The 18,873-nt window shown below is 37.5% G+C and overlaps 3 protein-coding genes across 4 annotated transcripts; 2 read left to right on the top strand and 1 right to left on the bottom strand.

Moving 5' to 3' along the window:
* Positions 1-288: 288 nt before the first annotated feature.
* LOC113687918 (uncharacterized) lies at positions 289-2,976 on the bottom strand. 2 transcript variants are annotated; one of them, XM_027205449.2, is made up of 3 exons: positions 2,712-2,976; positions 2,384-2,512; positions 289-1,861 (listed from the first exon to the last, which is right to left on the bottom strand). In XM_027205449.2, exon 3 carries the CDS (start codon positions 1,839-1,841, stop codon positions 531-533), a length of 1,311 nt encoding a protein of 436 aa, XP_027061250.2. In that variant the 5' UTR covers positions 1,842-1,861; positions 2,384-2,512; positions 2,712-2,976; the 3' UTR covers positions 289-530. The 2 variants fall into 2 exon arrangements, with proteins under 2 accessions (XP_027061250.2, XP_027061252.2); XM_027205451.2 differs by lacking the exon at positions 2,384-2,512.
* A 6,751-nt stretch (positions 2,977-9,727) lies between these two features.
* On the top strand, positions 9,728-16,563 carry LOC140006772 (kinesin-like protein KIN-12F). Its single transcript, XM_072049343.1, has 16 exons — positions 9,728-10,215; positions 10,308-10,442; positions 10,572-10,655; positions 10,787-10,912; positions 11,020-11,079; positions 11,169-11,222; positions 11,338-11,430; positions 11,540-11,635; positions 11,882-12,030; positions 12,227-12,376; positions 12,752-12,881; positions 12,967-13,905; positions 14,008-14,106; positions 14,181-14,276; positions 14,371-15,162; positions 15,413-16,563. Exons 1-16 carry the CDS (start codon positions 9,928-9,930, stop codon positions 15,668-15,670), a joined length of 3,549 nt encoding a protein of 1,182 aa, XP_071905444.1. The 5' UTR covers positions 9,728-9,927; the 3' UTR covers positions 15,671-16,563.
* LOC140006774 (chloroplastic import inner membrane translocase subunit TIM22-2-like) lies at positions 16,478-18,567 on the top strand. Its single transcript, XM_072049344.1, has 5 exons — positions 16,478-16,688; positions 17,677-17,741; positions 17,878-17,950; positions 18,038-18,091; positions 18,172-18,567. The coding sequence occupies exons 1-5, from the start codon at positions 16,478-16,480 to the stop codon at positions 18,429-18,431; spliced, it is 663 nt and encodes a 220-aa protein (XP_071905445.1). The 3' UTR covers positions 18,432-18,567.
* The last annotated feature ends 306 nt before the right edge of the window (positions 18,568-18,873 follow it).

Here is an 18,873-nt window from a genome sequence, read left to right as displayed (position 1 = left end):
AGACAAGCGGACTAAATATGAAATATCATTTCCTTTTCAGACTGGATTGCAAGTACGCATAGATCCTAAAACCAATCATCACGCAAGTTCAGACTTCAAAAAAAGGGTGTCGATTTAGCATGGGTACTTCAGTTGATTTAGCATAACCTGGCTAACAAATTGAAACAAGATGTTTAGTCATTGCCAGATTCAGAGCACGTATTATCCAACTATTGGCTTCTTGTAGAAAGTTGATTGAGTTATTAGTAGAATCAGAAATTTACAAAGACTCTAACCCAGACCGGCGAGTTTTCAAACCATCACAAGTATATCAGTGATTAGAATGATGAAGTACAGCAGTGACAAATATATACTAGGAGCAACTGCAATAAACAACACGAACAAGTCCAGATCTTTTCCATCACCTAAAGCACTGCCAGCTTACATACGAAAATGACACAATCAAAACTCAGCTTAGTGTTACTGATGGCATTGCACTTGATTCTAATCACTAAAGTCACCTGTGAAGTCCCATCCACTAAAACAGGAAGTCAGAAGAAAGCTCTACTGCCATAAAATACTCTATTGCCAGAGTTCTTAGATGACTCTAGTTTCTGATCAGAACTTGAATTTCCAGAACTGGTTGGTCCACTCTCAAAGTCCATGGGAAGTTTCATTTTTGCCAATGACTCAGTAAATTGCTGCATGCTTTTCATGTACATATCCACAATATCCTGTTGCACCATCTTTTGTTCTGGCTCAATCTTCACAGTGACGACAGGTTTTACAAATGAATCGCCAGGCAGGTTTTCAGATGCCTTACTCTCGGCATCTCCCGCATCTGCGCTTCTCTCTTTCACATTTTCTTTAGGAGGTAAGGCATATTCAGTAGCAGCAGATTTTGAAACTACTGGTGTCTCGGAAGACTGGGAGCTCACTGGAAGTGAAGCAGTTGGTGAACCATATGTGGACCCGCTGCTAGGAGGAGAATCAAGCTTTGGGAATTGGGTAGAACCAACGGTGCCCATTGACAAACTCTCGACAAACTGAACACCAGCTTCAGAACTCAGCTGATTTTCAGTATCTGAAGAAACGAAGCTGTCAGAGCTCTGGGAGTCTAGATTGGCACATGGAATCCCAAAATACTCGGAGACCATCAAATGATTCTCATTCAATATCTTGGGATCAGGGAACTCAATTTTGTCAAGTTCATCCGGAACAGACTCGGCTGCTTTTGAATCATGTACAGCTACATCAGTAACAACAGATGGAGGAGCAGAAGAAATAGCCAGCACGTCAGGTAAAGCCCCACTGTAGGAGAGGGACAACTGAACAAATCCAGCAGGGGAATGAAAGAGATCCGTTGATGATAGAGAGAACTCTTTCTCTAGCTTCCCACTCTTGACCAGGACATCAGACAGAGGCACCAAAGCAAATCCCAGCAACTGGTCTTCAAGATAATTCCTGACCCTGCTGAGCATCCATATCTCACACTTCAGGGAAGTATCGACAGTACGAACGCCAAGTCTAAGATTCTCATTGAAGACTGGATTCTGCCCACCTCCATTAATTATCTTAGTGGAGACAGCATTTTCAGGGTCACTTGTGAGGCAAAGCTTGGCATAAACATCTTGCTTGTGGTATATACATATGTTGTGGATGTCCCTAGCCTGGTATATGTAAACCTCTAGAGTTCCAACGGATTCCTCCAAGTTATAAACCTCAGCCTCCTTTCTGTGAGCACCAATTCCCCTTGACAGGTGATCAGGGCTTTTGACAAAGAGATCAGCAGTCTGCTTCTCAGGCTCAGCAAAAACAGCAGAGCTCTTGAACGGCGATACAACAGATTGAGGGGAATCCATTGCAAGACCACAAAATAAGCCTGGTAAAAGAAGCAAACAAAGTTGCTCTCAGAAATTATGAAACATATCATTGCCTGTATCGAAATCTGAACTTGTACAACCAAGCAAATCACACTGTACCTTAGAGCTGATAGTACCAGAAAAATAACTAATTTTACTTAGATCAATCAGGTTAATGAAGTCAATAATTGAGAGCACAAATATGTGAACTTGCAGAAACCACAAGTAGTAAACATAAGCTAGTCAACACGCAGGAATCCAGTCAAACCTGGACTTAATGATCTCACTCAGCTAAAACTTGAAAAGTCAGTACTGCTACCAGAGATCCCCCCAAACTAAGTCGAGTTCAAATACTCTAAAAATCTAAAATTTTAAGCCAAAAAATGCCAACTTGACCAAATAATACCCGTCTGGAAAACTACCCAAAACCCCAATTCCAGACTCAGAAACAGACAAAATCCGTCGAGTAAAACCCAAAATTGAGCTCAAATTTAAACAGAACTGTAAAGATCCTAAAATTGAGATGACATTGAAAGACAGACCTTGTTCTGCTTCTGCTTCAAAACACAACCCTCTCCAATTCCACTAAGATGCAAGGCCCGAGTAAAGTGAAATCAAGACTGACCAAATATCGACAAAGTTACCACCTTTTGTTCTGTACCAAATAATTACTACAAAAGTCCAAGAGAGCGAAACAAAAATTCAGATCTTACACATCTCGAGAACAAAAAGCAAACTAAGCTTAAATCCAACACCAAAAAGCACATAGAAGCAAGTGAAAATTCACAGCAGCTAAAAAAAAGGTCAAAGAAAAAAGCCGAGAAAAAGGGAGTGAAAATAGTAGTGTTGAAAGGTCTCTCCTTTTCTTGCCTTTTAGCTCCAAAGTCAAAAGCAATTTAAGCGTAATCTGTGGCTCTAATCCAAGATCCAACGACAAACCAGTTCGCAGATCGAGGCGTTTTTTCTCTTTTTGACGAAGTAAGTGGTTGCTGAGAAATGCAGAGAATAAAATCTACTGAGAATTCATGGGACTTGAGGCCTGTCGGAATCCCTTGTTTACCTCAGCGTATTTATGTGTTAAGAGAAAGATATTTTAATGCAGTCAATCAAATTTTCGATTTTTGAGTTTTTGGATTTTCTGACAATCCAAACACACCACTGTATCATCCACAACGAAACGCCGATACCACACCGACCCACGCGTTCTGATCCAACTATCAGAAGAAAGCTTTGAGTGCGGACTTTACAGTTGGGAGTTGGTAGTTGGTGCGTGTAAGGCACGTACAAGAATTGAGTTCCTTTTTTTTTTTTTTGGTGTATAGTATTTGAAAGTTTTTACTACTTAGGCCAAATACTAGCGCATAATTTGACTCGATTAAGTCTTTTTGGGTAAAAGATTATAAGATTTTTTTTTTGGGAAGCAAAATTATAGCACTTTTTTTTTTAAATTAACGTATGCAAAATAAAAAGATGATTCACGAGATTAGAAAAAGAAATTTTTTGCAAAAAAAAAAAAAAACTATTCATCCTAACAGATTTGATTCTGTACGCACTATATAATTGTCAAATCTTTTTAAAATAAATTTTACCGTATAATTGTCAATTTTATTTAGTAGAAAAATGGTACTAAGATTTAAAAAGTGGAGAAAGAACAGAAAAATTTAAAGTCAAAATATCTAATTCATAAATTATCAACTTTTTACACTAATAGATCAACACCTCTTTGGCATATAGTAGTAATTGTCAAGTCTATACTACAAATTGTGCTTCTACCATGTGGCTGTCTTTGTACTTTAACCCACACGCACGCAATTAGTAGCGTCTTTGTCTCACATGGCTGAATTGTTTTTCGTCCCGGGGAAATTGGGTCACAGGCAAATGACTAGAATTTAGTTGTGTGGCACTCAATCGCGCGTGTGTGAACCATTTAAAGAAAGATCAATAAGCTGCATTTTTACTTCCTTTATTGGGTTACAAATTACAACTATTGGGGTCCCCAAACTCTCATGATTTATTCCGAGTCATAACCTTGTTCAATTTTGGGAAATCAAACTCAAAAGAAATTGGCTTGCTAACCAGTCGAGTGTTAAGCAAGGCCCTTTCCTTGAATAAATAAATGTGCATATCTTTTTTTTTTTTTCTGTTTTCAGTTTAAGGAGGAGATTTCAAATCTGAATATTTCACTTACATTCTATCCCTCCAGACCAGCCAACCCGTGTCACTTCCAAATCTTGTTTTCCCTACAAAACAATAGAAGAGTATACATTCAGATGATTAATGATTTAATGCGTTTCCATTTGAAGGGTAAAGGCAGTTTGTCAACTTTTGAAAATGAAAAATGGAAGCCTATGGTAGAAGTCAAATTAATGCTAAACTAATGTACTACTGCTTGTAGACAGAAATGCCATCATAAATCTTCCCATGACCGCGAAGTCAAGGGGGAAATGGAAATGGAAAAGACACACGGAAAAAGCATGAGGACTGAGAAAAAAAATATGCCCCAAGGACCCAAAATTTTTCTTGGGTTGAGTTGCAATCCAAACTGTTGGAATGTTGAAGCTTTCATCGCTTCAATAGTGTACTAAAGGAGACAAATTGCCGTCCAAGACTTTTGCGGAGGATACGGTCGGTCCCATTTGGATTATTATTTTTTTTAAAAAAAATTTGCTAAAAAATATTCTAGGACGACTGATTGATTGATTGCTGTGTGTGAAGTAGTAAAATGGGTGATTTAAAAATATATTTATGAAATTATTAAAAAAAATTTCATTGAAAATAACAATCCAACCATGACTGTGCCCAAAAAAAAAAAAGAAAAAGACGTAATGCAATTCCCCCAGCCCGAAAGGAAAAAAAAAAGATTATGATTAGTGCATTTTATAGAATATCCACATCAATAATTATCGCAACAAAATAGGAGTGCATGTTTGCCATCTCGACCATAATGTTCAATCTAAAGGACAGGCACATTCTGGAACTCAAATCTAACTAACACTACAGGGGAAAAAAAGAAAGAAAAAGCAAATTGGAACGCATTTATTAACTTTAAAAGCAAGTCTCCCCAGAGAATTACTCCTAATATTTTAATCAAATTAAAGCCCTGTCGAGACGCCAAAAAATAAAAGAAAATAAAAATGGACCAATCACAATTAGGATAATGGTAGGGTCATTAACTGCCACCACTTTTATTTAAAGCGTCAATCACCCTCTCTTTGAACTACTCTACAACTATTTTTATATATCTATCCAAAAATTTAGACTTTTGAGGAGGATGACCAAATGGATGATTTCAATAATTAAAAGATGCTTCATTATTTTCTTTTTCTCATTTTGGAGGAGACAACAATTCAGTTGAGAATGACACCCTGATAAAGATGGAGGTGGAAATCTTTGCGTCTTTTGAATCTCCTATCTCTCTCTCTCTCCCTTTTGATCTTTTTAACTTTTTGCGTCTGATTAGATTATATATATATATAATTAGATATTCAAACTTGTATGTAATGCACACCAGCTTTCATCTTCTTCACTTGGCACTTCGCAGGAATCTCAAAGCCTTGCTGCAGAACTAACAAAAGCAGCTGTATGTGGGCTCTTGTTTAGCTAGGTATATCAATTTTTTTTTTTTTTGTCAATCATCACTGTCCACTTCACTTCTATTCTTGCTCTAATATATTTTACGGGGAATGATTCAACTAAATCAAAAAAAAAAAATCGATAAAAACTGAACTACCATCCAACTACGTACATACTCACACGAATCCAGAGAAGCCATAAAAATTATGAAAGACCAGAAGGTCTGAATCGTTAACCTCTCCCCCCACCCACAAAGACAAGTCCTCCTTTTGTTGGCACTACTGGTACACGTTTTAGAGCGTATGCAATGCATGATGTATGTAGCACTAGAACTGCTTGTAATGTGAACAAGCAAAAAAATAATGAGGTGTGCACCCACCGTGCACTTGACTTTTGGAACACCCATACGTCTTTTCAGCTACTTACCCCCAACCCACATTCCCCTCAATTGTCACTAGTCAAAGTTATAAATATATGACCCAACCCACAAAAGTACTCCCTCCCTTTTTTTATAACTGACGTCTAAGAAATTTGCTCTAGTATACTTTTATCTGTCATTTTATTATCCCCATACAGTATTAATTATTTTTTCATAATTTTACCCTTTTATCTCTCTTTTCCAATACAGGGTTCTTAATTACTACTCCTAGTAATTATTGCTTCTCTCTTTGTAACAACCCTAGTAATTATTGCTTTTGACCTAGTAAAACAGCACCATTTAGTACTCTAATAAGAGAAAATATGGGTGAATTGGATAATTAATGAGGGTACAAAAGGAAAGTAGTGTACAGATTTAAACAATGAAAAACTTTTTTTAATTGGTGTGCAAAACCTTAAACGTCAGTTATAAGAAAAGGGAGGGAGTAGTAGTATTAGAGACTACTTAGAGTACTCATTACTTAACAGTAGTAATCTGGAATAATCCCGCCCTCATGCACATTGCATGTGTAATGACAACTATCATTAATTTATTAATCCGTTCTGTAGTCTCATAAAGGATCCTAATTATTCCGCCCTATTTACACAACTGACCTCGTTTGGGTACGTGCGTCACCAGTGATGATTATTATTTCCTCCATCCTACTTTGATAGTCATGTTTCTTTTTTCACACAATTTAAGAAAAAGTAGTTAACTTTGTTGGAAAAGTAAATTTAGATTGCTATTTTCCTAAAATACCCTCACATTAAATATGGTACAACTTTATGGGAACTTGAATTGATGGTAAAAAAAGAATCAACTCTCATTAAATGGGGTAAGTTTATAGTAACAAGTACTTACATTGAATAAGGGTATTGTAGGAAAATTAAAGTACAACTACATTCTTCAATTAGAAAGTGGACTACAATTTGGAACAGATGAAGAAGGAATACAGGACTATCAAAGTGGGACGAATGGAGTATTTATTACTACCCTCCACTCTTTGCTTTAGCTGATTATTTTGTTTTTCTCATTTCAATTTCAAGCCGAGGCTATTTTAACTGTTTTATTCAGACCTCATTCTTGTTTGCTTTACAATTTGCGCGAGCTAGCTATGTAAATTGATATTGCAGAGGATGATCAAAACCAGTAAAAATTACCTATTTTGCAAAATATGAATTTTAGCATTTTTTTTTTTGTTAATCGTAAAATCTATAATCTAACAAGAAAAAAAAAGTTTCCTTGAGATTATTTATAGAAGAATTAATTCCTGTGATTGCAATTACGTTGAAACTTATATGCGTTCCTATTCATCTAAATGCAATAATTCGTCCCCCATGACCGCTTTTGCTTTTGCAACTTCACGAGTGACGACTGACGAGAACGAGGGACCCAAAATAGGGACTCCTCCTTTATCGCCAAAACTCAAGAGACCAAAAGATTGAAAGGGCGGCCCCCTTGAATGAACGTTACAGAAAAAATGTCTGCATTCTTTCTTTAGAGTTTAGACTCATCAATCAATGGCGTACGTTACGTAGGCTCCACTTCGTCGTCCATTAATAATAATATCATTTTGCTACTACTATGACTATACCGTTGTGGGTTTGAACTTTGAAAGCAAGGCGCTTGTGTTGTGTATTACTACTACCATTATTTACTCCCGTCTCCACCTGCTGCAGAGTGCAGACTGCAGCTGGGCTATATGCTGTCGTTTCATGTGAACTCTTTTACCACTACTGTAATTAGTAAACTCATCTGGCTAAATAGTGAGAAGAATAACTTGCATGTTTATGGGAGAACAAATGTTTTCCTAGCCGTTAACGTTAGATTAAGGTTAGCCTTCCGAACTTTCGATTTTAACAGCGAAAAGGGTGATATTCATATTCTGGTTAATTCTTACAATTGTAATGTAGCGTGAGTAGAGCTGGTAATTATACCCAAAACCGAACAACTCACCCAACCCACCCACTAATTTGAGAGGTTGTGTTGGGTAAGTTGGGTATTGGATAAATTTTGGGTTGGGTAATAAAAACTTATATATATTTTGGGCGGTTTGGGTATTTGTATTGGGCACCCATTACCCAACTTTTCTCTCTTTGTATGTTTTCTATGCAAGTATAACCCATCCTGTTGACACATGGAAAAAGACATTCTTGTGTACAAAACTGTTACCACCACCCCCAAAAAAAAACCCGGGGCAAAAAAAAAAGTGTTAATTTTTGGAGTAAGTTCCCTGTATTTTGGTTGGACTTTTTGATGGTTTGGTAAAGGGGTTAGCAATTATCATTTAAACGTAATTTGACCTCTGCTATTGTAGAGCAAGAATCATCAGCCTATGACTGGTTGACCGAGAGTCGTCCCTATGGCAAATATATATCAATAAACATTTCTGAGACAAGTGTTGTAAAAATTCGTTTATGGAGCGATTAAATATTGAAGTAATAGCCAAATTGTTGTTAATCCCTTCACGAAAGATTTGTATGCTAAATGTTGAAATTATAAAGATATGGTTTCTTGAAAGCTAATTATTTGACAGGAGATTCTTTGTTATAATTTTGTCCGTTACACTCGTTACATTATTTAGTTGATTGACATGTGTCCCATGCAATAATAAATAAGAATTTGAGTTTTAAAATATCTCTTAGTGTGGACCAAATCTATACCCAGTTTGAAAATCCTTACTTGTATAAAAAATAGTGAGTTCATCCAAGTAGTTTAAATAGTTAGTATGTGTGTGTATTTGTGAAAGTATATTAGTGTGTATTGTAATGTGTTTGTATGTGTAAAAATAACATATTTCAAAAGAGCTTAAGAAGTGAGTATATTTTTGTGTCTATCAGTGTTTTAGTGTGTAAAATTATGTGTATCTATATGAAAATGTGTTTATATGTGTGAAATTTTTTTTTTTTGTATGTGAAAATGTATTTGAGAGAGTTTATGTATCAAAATCTATTAATTAATATATTGGGTCATGGGTTTGAGATGACCTAATATGACCCAACCCAAAATTAACCCACTCTAAAGTTGGACGGGTTGGGTGTAACCCATTTAAATGAAAACCCAACATCAACCCGCCTAAAATTAGCCCAACTCGCCCAATTGCCAAGTATAAGCGTGAGGTACAGATTAAGAAGTCATTTGGAGTAAGCTGCCCGTATTAATATGATGGTAAATGTAGGCTAGTCAGCGTCAAGACGTCGAGGTGATCAACATAAAAAGAGCCTACTAATTGGATGCAAGTGAGTGGCTCCTATAAAAATCATCAACGGTGGTGGTATGTATGAGTGGCATTTGACCAATCAGGCAAGCAAAAGATAACTTGGAATTTATGTGTGTGAGTATGACCATTAGTATAAAGAAGCGAGCGCAAAAACGATAATCATATTTTAGGATAATAATTGGGAATACCAGAAACGATACGTTTTGCATTTGGTTTTTTTTTTAGCTTTTGAGGGAGAGATGTTTGCAATGAAACGAAACTAAACTCTTGATTGATTGGATTAGTTTCGAATTCGAACCCTTCCATTTACATCTTATAAAATAAAAATAAAAATTGGATCAGTCTAATTTATTCTAACGTAACAGTAATAATCAGTAGGTTATTGGACGAGAAAAGAAAGCCCACAATTGTTACAGTCTTCAATACAAGGAGCGTCCTGGTGGGCCAAATTTGTGGACGAAATGAAAAACAATGGAAACCTTTGATCCGCAATCACTTCAGCCCAAACCAAACTGGAAAGGGCAAAAAATCGTAGCTTGACCCAGCAAAAGCTGTGGATTTAAATAAGCCCACAAGCCCGTGGGATAAGGGCATATCTGTCACTAGACTGAAAATTTGAAGTTTTAAACGAAAGTCGCCCCCCCCCCCCCCTCTCTCGCTCTCTCTAACGGTCATCTTCACCTTGAACTTCAAATTTTTTTTGTTTTTTTTTGTTTTTGGGATCTGTCTCTGGCTTCCATTTCATCTCTGCAAGATTTTCCATTTATCATTTCTCTCCCTCTCTCTCTTCCTTCAAAAATTTGTATACTAAGTACACCAAACAATTCTCATCTCTCTCTCTCTCTCACACTATCATCTTTGAAGAATTGTCTGCGATGGAGAACAGATTCTTGGGAAGCATATCAGCTTCATCATTTAAAAATCTCCTTCCCAATTCAGTTTCACGGAAGCAGAAAGCGAAGAGCTCTATACGTTCAAGAACCAAATCCAATAGTGAAAACATTCCGCCGGTTGACTCGAACATTCAGATCAGTGACCCTCCGTTGCTACCTTCCAGTTCACTCCACAACAAGTCACTCTCAAAACCCACAATTACTCATAAAGAAATCATCAGATCTGAGGCTCAGTCAGATGCCCACTTACAACCAGATCCACCGGTTAAGGTTAAGATTCTGACCCTTTTACTTGCTTGGTTTGTTGGGAAGGTCCCAGATTTTCAGACTCGATATTTCGTGGGTTTTATGTTTGTGAATAGGTCGTGGTGAGGATTAGGCATTCAACTGGTCCTGGGTGTCTGGATTGGGATGTTAAGAAAGTTTCAAATGACGCTTTATCTGTTGGGGATAGGAAATTCATCTTTGATTCGGTTTTTGACTCGAATGCTACCCAGGTTAGGAAATCAATCTCACTGATGCTCTTATTTAATTTCTGTTTTTCTGCTTATCTTCAAGTTTAAATTCGCTCCTAAAAAACAGAAGCTGATTGATTTCAAGCAAAATCCTTTATCTTTTGCTATCAGGAAGATGTATTTAAGATGGTTGGTGTTCCTCTGGTTAATGATGCATTGGCGGGTTACAACACGTCAATCTTGGCTTATGGACAGGTAAACCATCAGCCTAAATGGTTCTTCTTCTTTCTTTCTTTCTTTCTGTTTTGTTTAAGATATAGCTTCTTTAATTGCTCTCTATTGCTTCTCTGCCTTTCCTTAAGTAATTTTGGGTCAACTGTTTCTAGACTGGGACTGGAAAGACCTATACAATGTGGGGTCCTCAGAGCGCCATGGTTGAGGATGCCTCATGTAATGGAATTCATGGTATTGTTCCTCGGATTTTCCAGACGTTGTTCTCTAAAATTCAGCAAGTAGGTGTTTCTGTTTCCTAATTGTAGTTTTAAAATTAAATGAAAAAAGATTATGATTTATTTATAAGAAAGATGGCATGATGTCATTTGGTTCTGTTAACCATAAGGATCAAGAGAACTCTGAAGGGAGGCAGGTTAATTATCAGTGCCGTTGTTCATTTCTTGAGGTAAATTGCTGTGGTTTACATTGTACTTGTCAATGTTTCCTGCTTTGACATGTTTTAAGCTGTACTTCATGATCAACTCATTATTGCAGATATATAATGAACAAATTGGGGATCTACTTGATCCGACCAAGAGGCATTTAGAGGTGAAAATCCCTCTTGTCAACAAGAAAACATGTCTATCAATTGGCTGCTCCTTTAGCTTTTGAAGGTGACCGACTGACTTACATAAATTACTAACTATGAGTTTGAAACTAGCAGATAAGAGATGACCCAAAAAATGGATTCTATGTGGAGAATTTGACAGAAGAGTACGTCACTAACTATGAGGATGTCAGTCAAATTCTAATCAAGGTAAGTCAACTAGTAAAATATGGATTTCTGTATTCTTGATAGTTGTATTGCTAGTGGCTGTTGATACCAGTGACAAAAGACAAATACATCTTAACCCGCTGATGCGCAGGGTCTGTCAAGCAGAAAGGTTGGAGCAACAAGCACAAACTCGAAGAGCTCAAGATCCCACATTGTGTTTACATGCATAATCGAGTCCTGGTGCAAGGTAAAACAAATGAAACAGTACCTCCTGGTAATATATATTATTGATTCTTACACATGCGATCTCTATAATCTTGTTTGAAGATTGCAGATATTGAATTACTGCAGTCATTTGAATGTATGCAAGTTCTTTAATCTGCTAATAAGAGTTCATTCTGTTTGAAGATTTACATAAATTCATAATTCCAGTAGTCGTTCTCTGTTGCATTTTTGGGTTCATTTATCATTTATGTTCAAAATAATGCCCCAGGAAACATCATCAAAATGTTTTGGCAGTTCGAAGTCAAGCAGAATCAGCCTTATTGACCTTGCTGGATTTGAAAAATGCATACTTGATGATGCTGGTAAACAATGTCTTAAAGAAGGAAAATTTGTGAAGAAATCCACATCACAGCTCGGGTATGTATATCTGTTTTTGGGACTCGGGCTTTGATAAATGCTTCATGTGTTGAAGTATTAAAAGAACTAATTTTTGTTTTTCCTTTGTTCATATGTTATCTTGTTGCAGCTTTAGTAAATCAGAATGAGCTGCACAGAAAACTTATTTCTGTCCTTATCTACAGTAACTAGTTTGCCGTTCCTGTAATTGGTTCAGGTACTTGGTGAATGCCCTTGTTGAAAGACGTCAATCGGAAAATCCTGGCGCCCCACCATATCAAAGTTCCTGTTTAACTCATTTGCTAAGAGAGTCACTTGGTGGCAATGCCAAACTCTCCGTCATATGCACCATCTCCCCCGATAAAAAGTAAGTATTTGACTTGCTGCATTTTTTGTCCCCTTTATCTGGAGTATGGTTAACTTATAATCAAACACTGCAGCTAACTGATGAATTAAGCAATTATATGGTACAATTCATACATAATTGACCGACAATTTCTAATGCACATACCACATTCTTTTTCCCCTTTTTTTTGGTGTAAAATGGGTTTGCCTCGTGATCAACAATTCATATAATTAATACATAATTGACCAACAATTTCTATTGCGCATACCCCATTCTTTTTCCATTTTGTTGGTGTAAAATGGGTTTGCCTGGTGATCTTGCGTACTGAAAACAGTACATGACAGATTTGAGCAGCCTGAAAATGATATGGTACCCCTTTTGTCTTTCTGTATATAGGTGCAGTGGTGAGACAGTGAGCACACTCAGGTTTGGACAGAGGGTTAAATTCATGCGGAATGAGCCAGTCATAAATGAAATAACAGAAGATGATGTCAATGGTCTGACTGATCAGATTCGGCAGCTTAAGGTACTTAATGTTGTTCTGTGCTCAGAAATTTTCTTTCCTATCCTGAAGCTTGCCTGGATTGTTTCTAAGCTGCTCTGTTGTACAGGAGGAACTCATGAGAGCCAAATCAAATGTATGGGACTCAGTTGGAAGTAACCATGGACAACTCAAAGGACGAAGTGTGCGTGAAAGCTTGAATCAACTGAGACTTAGTCTTAACCGCTCATTGATTTTACCTTATTTGGATAATGATTCTGAAGAAGTCGGTGCTAATGAAGATGATGTTAAAGAACTGCAAGCCCAATTTGATAGCTTAAATTGTTCTCGTGATGAGGACTCCACAGACATGGCAGATGGTGGTGAAACAGACTTGACAAGTGAACAATACGTTAGCTGTTCAGAAGAAAGTGAAGCCGAAGAAATTAATTCAGAAAGAGCTCATACACAACTAGAGCCAAGTGAAGTTTCAGGTGTTAATGATCTTGAAGAGGACATTGCTGGGGATTCAAGGAACAATGATCATGCAATCAGGAGTAATGTTTCAATTAACGCAGTCTGTCAGTCTGAATTCCTCCAAGAGCCTGCAATATCAGAATCTCCTAAAATTAAAAACATGCACAGGAAAAGCATAATTGTCTCAGCAAATAGTTTAGTGAATCATGATCATGCACAAGAGACTCTCAGAAACTCTAAATCGTTAGATCAATGCTTGAGAAACAGCCATCATATACAATCTTCTTTGAGGTCTAGTAAAGTGATCCCCGGACCTACTGAATCTCTGGCAGCTAGTCTTCACAGAGGCTTACAGATTATTGATTACCATCAGCAAAATTCAGCGTTAGACAGATCTTCAGTTTCTTTCTCTTTTGAGCACTTGGCACTGAAACCATGTCTGACAGTTGACAAGGCGAATGCCTCTGCCCAGACATTACCAGAAGAGGGACAACCTTCAAATGCACTTACGGCTTCTTTCTTATGCACTAATTGCAAACAGCGAATAATTGTTTCTTCTACTGAAGTCCAGGATAGCTTGAAGACATGGATGGTATAATTGCCTTTATTAGATTGACAACCAAAAGGTCATCTCTTTGGAAATGTGTGATGATAATTCGAGTGACATTCTTCTTTTCTCTTTGTGCCTTTCCAGGATTCAGGAAAAGGTTCTTTTAAAACTGCTGAAAGAGAGGAGGAACTTGAGAGTGTTTGCAAGGAACATGAAGCTAAGATTGAGCAACTAAACCAAGAGGTTATGGCCTTTTATGTCCTTGTATGACTGTTATCACTAGGTAATTATAGTACTAAAAAGTTAATATTCTGCAGCTAATGAAGTATAAACTTGAGGAGAGCAAGATTCAAGTGGCATCGACCAATGAATATGAAAATGAAAAGTATCATTCTCAAACAAATGGAAATAAGGTTAGTAATTTTATTTTTTTCTCTTGGTGGTAATGGATCTCCTATTTTCACTAATTGTTTTCAACTTATGCATTTCTGGAAATTCTTTTCACAGCTTCTTATGTGGAATGGTGATGAAAATCATGACTCAGAGTTGTGCATTGAAAAGTGTGAAGTAAAAGAAATCCAGGAAAAGTTGGATGATAGTCAAGATAATCAATCATTCAATTTGAATGAAAAGGAAGCCCTTCTTAAAGAAATTGAATGCCTTAGAAGCAAATTGCATTTGCATAATGATGGAACTAATAAATCAACTGAGAGGATCAGATCATCTCTCTTAGCTCAATCAATCCAGTTGAGAAAAAGCGGCACATTGACTTGGGGAAAAAATGAGGAAGAACTTGAGAAAGAAAGGCAAAGATGGACAGAAATGGAAAGTGAGTGGATTTGTTTAACTGATGATTTGAGGATTGATCTTGAATCTCACCGCCAACGAGCGGATAAGGTGGAGATGGAGTTGAGATTAGAAAAGAAATGCACTGAGGAGTTGGATGATGCACTCAAAAGAGCTGTTCTTGGACATGCTAGAATGATTGAGCATTATGCTGAACTACAGGAGAAGTATAATGAATTGGTTGGAAAGCATCGATTGGTTATGGAAGGTGTAGCAGAGATGAAAAGGGCAGTTGCTAAAGCAGGAGCCAAGGGCCATGGCTCTCGTTTTTCTAAGCGCCTTGCAGCGGAACTTTCAGCTTCGAGAATAGAAAAGGATAGGGAGAGGGAGCTGCTGAGAAAGGAGAATAAAAGTCTAAGAACTCAACTTAGAGACACTGCAGAAGCTGTTCATGCTGCTGGTGAATTACTTGTCAGGCTGAGAGAAGCAGAGGAAACAGCTTCAGTTGCAGAGGTATTTCTATTTCAATACCTGATTCTTTTCCCTTTTTCCTCGTATAGCCGCCTTCTATCAATCCATGCTTTTCCCTTTGCCGCTTTAATAAAATGATTGTTAGCTAAGAATCAGATTATGTAATATTTATTTTTTCAAAAGCACCTCGATATATTTTTAGTCATTGGCTACATTGTCCTTGAATAACTTTGCAATTATCAACACAAAACAGGTGTAAGCATTTTCCCTTTCTTTTGTTTTGTTTTGGCAGGGAAATTTCACAAAGGTACGAGAAGAGAATGAGAACCTAAAGAAACAAGTAGAGAAACTCAAGAGGAAGCACAAGATGGAGATGATCACAATGAAACAGTACCTTGCAGAGAGCAGACTGCCTGAAGTTGCATTACGACCATTATACAGGGAAGATTCTTACTCAGGAGGGCATGATGATACGCATTCCTATATGCATGATGATGATCAAGCATGGAGAGCAGAATTTGGAGCAATTTATCAAGAACAACACTATTGAGTGCGGCAGGGAAAAATGTCAAGCTTGTCATTACCCCTGACAATCATCCTACACAGAGGGGAGCTGTTTTGGGACCCTACTTGGGACCGAGCATAGCATGTTATTTTTCACTTTGCAAAAGTGTGCAATTTGATACTTTTATTCAGTAATTCATTGATTGATAGTAGTGGGATATATACATATATTTTTAATGCACTAGCGTTGTAGTATTTTACAAGTGAGAGGTGGAGAGAAATTGTGTTCATTTTTTTGGGGGGGTGGGAATTTGTGTTCATTCAAATTTCTGTCTAATGAAATATGCCTTAATTGGTTGTTCTTTATCGATTCCAGCTGATGATGCATTTGTTGTTCCACTATTTCAGTCATACCTGCCTAAAATCTTTTCGAGTCCTGCCATTTAAGCAAGTGCAAAGTTTTACTAGTAATATTTCAGCACAGGCAAACCTTAGGGAACATTATTTATTCAGAAATTCTTCATTTGACCTGCTCTTACTAGTTAATTGTATACATCCATCAAAACCCCACAATTCTAATTTACTTGAATTATGCGCATTAACATTTGTACACTCATCTCAACGATGGTACGAGCTTCTTTACAATTACAAATACAACCGTTTCATTATATGGGCATATCCGATCCGAAACCGAATATCTAATCTTGCGTCTGAGATCCCTATCCTAGAAAATATCCGCACCGCAGAAGGGTGGAAAGAAAGCAGAGAGACTCATTTTTTTCTTTCGGTAAAATCACAAAGAAGTTCAAAGACTTTTTATACCCCCAAAAGCCTTTTTTAGGGTTTTTCGGAGATGACAACGCCGGCCAATTCATCAACCTCCGACTCCGACTCCGAAATCGAGACCCCTCCTAATCCTCCCCCAAACCCCACCCAAAATTCAGACCTAAATGTCACTTCCGATGCCTTAATCTCTAACCCCTCCAGCCCACCTGTTGTTTGCCTCCTTAGGTTCGCCGGCGATTCCGCTGCCGGCGCTTGCATGGGCTCCATTTTCGGCTTTGGTAAGTGACATTCTATCCCATCTCGCTTCCGTTTCCTAATGTGTTCTATTTCTTCGTTGTCTTCTTTATTATTGTTGTGCGGGTTCAAAGGTTGAAACTTTTTGGGGGTAATTGGAGTTGGGCCATGTCAGATTAAGAATGATATCGAAATATGAGTCGAACCTTCTACGGGCTAATTTCTTGATAGTTTTGCTTCTTATTTCTATACTGATATTTTGTTAGAGTTATCCTTTTGGACGAGTAGATTTTGTGTTCAAGTCGATCGCTTTTTACATTATTTTGTTTGATTCTGGATGCATTTTTTTCCTAGATTTACTTTTTGTTTCTGATACCATCATTATTGGTGGGTTTAGCGTGCAGCAGCAGTATTTGTTGATTTGTATCGGTGTAGTTAATTTGTTAAGTAAATTAAGCTAGGCCAAAAGATGTAAGTTGTAAGCTTATACTACCTATATTAATGTTTTGCTGCATTGAAGGGAAGCCTGTATTATTTGTTGATATTATGCTGACATATTGATTTTATGGCAACCCATATTTGTCAAATGCATTGATGTGAGGCTAAAAGAATGGAACCCATATATGCCCTTTGGTGCACTGAGTTTGCCTTGGTTTGGTGATGTTATCTAGTGTTCATGCTCCTTTATTCATCCTTCGCCTTGCTTTCAAGCTGCACGAGGCCTATCTGCCCGTAGTACATGGTACTTGTAAGTTAAACTGTTGGGGTATGATTTTGGCCCTTTCTCAAGGAATTGATGTTGCATATCATCTATTTATTAGCAGGTTCCTTTAGTAAGTAGTTGATATTTTAGTGTGATTCCATGACGAGTTTGGTCTGTTGTGCCAAAGCATTACTCTTGTCTCTTGCTACATTACTTGTCTTGTTCTTTGAAGTGATGCTTAACATATTTAACATAGATAACCTTCTTCATGCACTTCAGATGATTTGCATTTTTACTTCTTCATGTACTTTATGTGACGCCTTTTTCAGGTTCTGGTTTGATTAAGAGGAAGGGCTTTAAAGGATCTTTAGGAGAGGCAGGGTCTTCTGCCAAGGTGCGCTGGATTCTTGGATATTTATCTTTTGATTGGCAGCTTTTCAATTACATTTTCCATTTTTATAGTCTGTAGGATTCTTCTGGCTTCTATTTGGAATGGTTTATTCCTTCTCAGTTCCCTTTGTCTCTTCCAGACATTTGCAGTTTTATCCGGAGTTCACAGTTTAGTAGTATGTTTCTTGAAGAGGCTGCGGGGGAAAGATGATGGTATGATATTCCAATTTGAGTAATTACTAGCTTTTAATGCTACGATTCCCCTTTGTTACAACCTTTTTGTTTTTTCTTCTTCTATAGTTATCAATGCAGGAGTGGCTGGGTGCTGCACTGGTCTTGCTCTTAGTTTTCCCGGTATATGGACCTTCATTTTGAGTGTGTGTTAATTTGGCGTACTAAAATTGTATGTGATTTGTGACTCGTGTGTTTCCCAGGTGCACCTCAAGCTCTACTTCAAAGCTGTCTCACATTTGGGGCGTTTTCCTTCATCATTGAAGGTCTTAACAAGCAGCAGCCTGCACTGGCCCTTTCCTCAAACAATAAGGTGACCGTCAGAAGTGGGCAACCTTTGGCTCTCCCTCCTCTGGCATTTCCCCTTCCAAACGAACTTAAGGAGTCGTTCTCATTCTTTTGTCAATCCATTAAAAAGCGGCACACGCCTCGGAATTTTAAATCCACAGCAGAGAGTGGATAGCCTACTGTTGAAGGATTTTGTAAATTTCCAGTTGTATCAGACCTAGTTATCATTCTGAGAATATATGATGGTGTTGGACAAAATTACTGAAGTTGTCGTTCATTATCAATCAATCATCTAGCCAAATATTCTGTCATGCTTGCAGCAGATGTGTTGGTGTTGGCTTCAGCAAATTGGGTTTGGCCAAGCACCTAAAATCTAAAAAGGGTTTGCTTTTTATGAAGCAAAGTTTTATTATTACACAAGAACTTCGATTTTTAATCTAGTGATTGAGGAACCTGCGCCTGGGTCAATTGGTAATGAAAGAACACGGACGGTCTTCTTCCTAGAAGTACGATGTGCAAAATTAAGCTAAAATTCACTCCACCTTGTAATCAGCAAGTATAATTGTGCGACTTGTGAGTGAACCTGCCCCGCTTCACAAACCATATATATATATATG

The sequence above is a fragment of the Coffea arabica genome, chromosome 5e, assembly GCF_036785885.1.
Source record: "Coffea arabica cultivar ET-39 chromosome 5e, Coffea Arabica ET-39 HiFi, whole genome shotgun sequence".
In the NCBI taxonomy this organism is placed as follows: domain Eukaryota; kingdom Viridiplantae; phylum Streptophyta; class Magnoliopsida; order Gentianales; family Rubiaceae; genus Coffea; species Coffea arabica.
This window is presented reverse-complemented; position numbering and strand designations above follow the sequence as displayed.